Here is a 3,774-nt window from a genome sequence, read left to right on the forward strand (position 1 = left end):
GGAGGCGGAGCTTGCAGTGAGCTGAGATCCGGCCACTGCACTCCAGCCCGGGCGACAGAGCGAGACTCCATCTCAAAAAAAAAATAAATAAATAAAAATAATGTGAAGAAACACACAGTGAAAACGCCTCATGACAACGAAGGCAGACACAGGAGCGATGAAGCTGCAAACCAACGCATGCATGCCCAGGCTTGCCGACCCTGCCAGAGGCTAGAAGAGGCGAGAAAGGATTCTTCCCTAGAGCCTGCAGAGGGAGTGTAGCCCTGCTGACACCTTGATTTTGGACTTCTGGCTTCCAGAACTGAAATGATAAATGTGGCTTTAAGCCATCTGAGGTCCTTCGTAACGGCAGCCCTAGGAAATGAATGCAGCACCCAGGCCCCAGGTTCTAGCCTTGACCTAAAGAGCCGAAAACAATGAAGATAAAATCCTGCTTCTGCCTCACCACCCCTGCTCTCATCAGCTCTTCTCAGCCTTGTCCTTTCCCAGGACAATGACATTTCCATGTAAGCCACTCCCCCAAGGATGGCCAGGCACAGCCCAGCCCAGCCACCAGCTGGCACTGAGATAAGAGAGAGTTAAGTGACACGGTGCTTGATGCAATTCTATCCCTTTTTCTCCCACTCAGGCAAACATATCACACATGAGGAGGTGGAAGTGATGTGATTTTATCAAGGGATCACCTTGAATGTGCTCTCATTAGATGCACAAGGTAAATCCTTAGCCGAGGTGACAACTTCCCTGTGACGCACAGGGATCCATCTCGCCACGTGTCAAGGCACTGAGATTGAAAGCTGCACCCCTCAAGCAACCCGGCCCCACAGCTGCATGCAACTCTAACAACGCGGGGTCCCAGACCCACCCAGGCGCCCACAGGGACCCATGAGGGGGGGGTTGGAGATGGAGACAGCTTGGAAAGCAGAGAAGGGAAAAAGAGCATGGAGAGAAGCCAGAGGAAGAGAAGAGGAAGATTATGTACTCAATTCAAAGAGAAGGGTGAGGCCGGGCGCGGTGGCTCAAGCCTGTAATCCCAGCACTTTGGGAGGCCGAGGCGGGCGGATCACAAGGTCAGGAGATTGAGACCATCCTGGCGAACACGGTGAAACCCCGTCTCTACTAAAAAATACAAAAAACTAGCCGGGCGAGGTGGCGGGCGCCTGTGGTCCCAGCTACTCCGGAGGCTGAGGCAGGAGAATGGCGTAAACCCGGGAGGCGGAGCCTGCAGTGAGTTGAGATCCGGCCACTGCACTCCAGCCTGGATGACAGAGCCAGACTCCGTCTCAAAATAAAATAAAATTAAATTAAATTAAAAATTTAAAAAAAAAAAGAGAGAAGGGTGGTAAGGGCAGACTGGAGGGGCAGGTCAGAGAGCCTCTGCCACCTGCAGGGGTCCTGCAGGCGCTGCCCATTCTCGTATGGCACTGAGGTTCCCTGCTCTGGGATGCTTTCCCTTCCTAGAAGCACAGGAGACACAGGGGCACACGGGGCGGCTCAGGGAGACCAGGACGCATCCTAGACGGCTTTGGCCAAATGCAAATCTCTGGAGGAAATGGTCAGAGGGGCCTGGAGTGGAAACTGAGGAGTCAAAGGCCATGATTCACCCAGATGGAGCTGGGCAGACCCCTGGGGGAGCCCCTGTGACAGCACCCAGGCCTGCAGGCTCCTCGCCTCCACCCTCAGAGGGCTCTGCCTCAGACCATCTGGAGGTCACTGCAACCGTCACGTCTCACACATCGCTATGGAGAGTATCCTACACTCGGAATCAAGGGACTCCTGGGTTCCAGTTTGGCTCTGCCGGCTACCCAGCTGTGAGGCCTTGGTTAAGTTACCTCCTTGTGTCTTGTTTCCTTCATCTGCAAAGATAGGGGTAATAACGTACCAAGGAGTTAAAAATAACAGCTGTGGCCGGGCGCGGTGGCTCATGCCCGTGATCCCAGCACTTTGGGAGGCTGAGGCAGGTGGATCACCTGAGGTCAGGAGTTCGAGACCAGCCTGGCCAACATGGTGAAAACCCATCTCTACTAAAAATACAAAAATTAGCCAGGCGTGGTGGCGCACGCCTGTAATGCCAGCTACTTGAGAGGCTGAGGCAGGAGAATCGCTTGAACCCGGGAGGCGGAGGTTGCAGTGAGCTGAGATCGCGCCACTGCACTCCAGCCTGGGTGACAAGAGCGAAACTCCGTTTCAAAAAAATTAGTTAATTTAAAAAAAAAAAAAAAGCTGTGAAATAAAACATGAAGTCCTATATAAATGTAGACTATGATGATGATGATTCTTATTATTATAACTCATAAAATGTTGATGTGCTCTCCAAGGCGAGACAGACGCAAGGGTCCAGGGCTGTTTAAATGCCTTGGAAAACATTCCTGGCATCTCAAAAGAGTACCAGTTCTAGCCTGGGGATCGACGCTCAGGATCATAACCACTGGTTAATAATCAACCACAGGAAAAACACTCACCTAGCAGCAGATGGCTCTGGGGCCAGGAGTAAGGCCCCGTCCACACAGGGTTCTCCCAAAGCCTGAAACTCCCCTTTTCTGCATCCCTCCCCACGCCCGCTCCCAGCCATCCACCCACACTCAGCTACGCTTTCTCTTGCTTTCCAAATAGCCAAGCTAGAGGAATACAGACAGCTGGGCTGCAAAGAGCTTCTCGGGAAAACCAAACCAAAAGGAACAAGAAACATGATTCATAATGGCCAAAAGAGGGAAGCAATCCAAGTGTCCATCCGCCAACGAACAGATAAATAAAATTCAGTTGTTCCATACTGTGGAATATTGCTCACCCATAAAAAGAAATGAAGTAAAAATAATTAATTTCCAAAAATAAAAATAGGACCATGAGCAGTGGCTCATGCCTGTAATCCCAGCTCTTTGGGAGGCCGAGGCAGGTGGATCACCTGAGGTCAGGAGTTCGAGAACAACCTGGCTAACACGGCGAAACCCCATCTCACTAAAAATACAAAAATTAGCCAGGTGTGATGGCACATGCCTGTAATCCCAGCTACTCAGGAGGCTGAGGCAGGAGAATCACTGGAACCTGGGAGGCAGAGGTTGCAGTGAGCCAAGATTGCACCACTGCACTCCAGCCTGGGCGACAGAGAGAGACTCCGTCTCAAAAAAATAAATAAATTAAATTAAATTTAAAAATAAAAATAAAAACAAATAATGATAGCTTATGACTATAAAGACAATAGAAAGAAAAGGAATGAAGAACTGATTCATGCTACAACACGGATGCGCCTAGGAAGCACGGTGCCGAGTGACAGGAGCCAGGCACAAAAGGCCACATGCTGTGTGACTCCAGTTCCATGAAATCCACAGAACAGGCAAATCCACAGAACGGTGATGAGTGGTTGCCAGGGGCTGCAGGGAGAGGGGAACGGGATGCAATTGCTAATCAATACTCCTGCTAATCAATACTCCTGCTGATCAATACTCCAGCACCACTCCGGTTCACTACACGGTCAGGTTATCTCACCTCTCTGTGCCTCAGCTTCCTCATCTGTAAAACGGTGTGACTACTATCTGCCTCATGGGGTGTTATCCATAAGGCCCAGAAAGCACTTAGCACAGTGCCTGGTACGCAGCAGAAACACAATAGCTAGTCGCCTTGTGGCCAAGGTTCAAATCAGCTGGAAGAACGGGTACGGAGGAGGAGCCAAGGTAGAACGGGTACCGGGGAGGAGGAGCCAAGGCAGAACGGGTACGGGGGAGGAGGAGCCAAGGCAGAACGGGTACAGGGGAGGAGGAGCCAAGGCAGAACGGGTACGGG

At 51.2% G+C, this 3,774-nt stretch overlaps 1 protein-coding gene across 1 annotated transcript in view; it reads right to left on the minus strand.

Annotated features, from left to right (window-relative positions):
- The window catches only part of RAP1GAP2 (RAP1 GTPase activating protein 2), a 158,398-nt gene extending 155,978 nt beyond the window's left edge, over nt 1–2,420 (minus strand). Inside the window, exons 1-2 of the mRNA XM_011947515.1 lie at nt 2,387–2,420; nt 1,382–1,454 (exon numbers count right to left, since the gene is read on the minus strand). Coding sequence (XP_011802905.1) covers nt 1,382–1,454; nt 2,387–2,420 — 107 coding nt within the window. The remainder of the gene's footprint in view (nt 1–1,381; nt 1,455–2,386) is intronic.
- Between the last annotated feature and the right edge of the window lie 1,354 nt (nt 2,421–3,774).

This window comes from Colobus angolensis, unplaced genomic scaffold (assembly GCF_000951035.1).
Source record: "Colobus angolensis palliatus isolate OR3802 unplaced genomic scaffold, Cang.pa_1.0 Scaffold267, whole genome shotgun sequence".
Lineage (NCBI taxonomy): Eukaryota > Metazoa > Chordata > Mammalia > Primates > Cercopithecidae > Colobus > Colobus angolensis.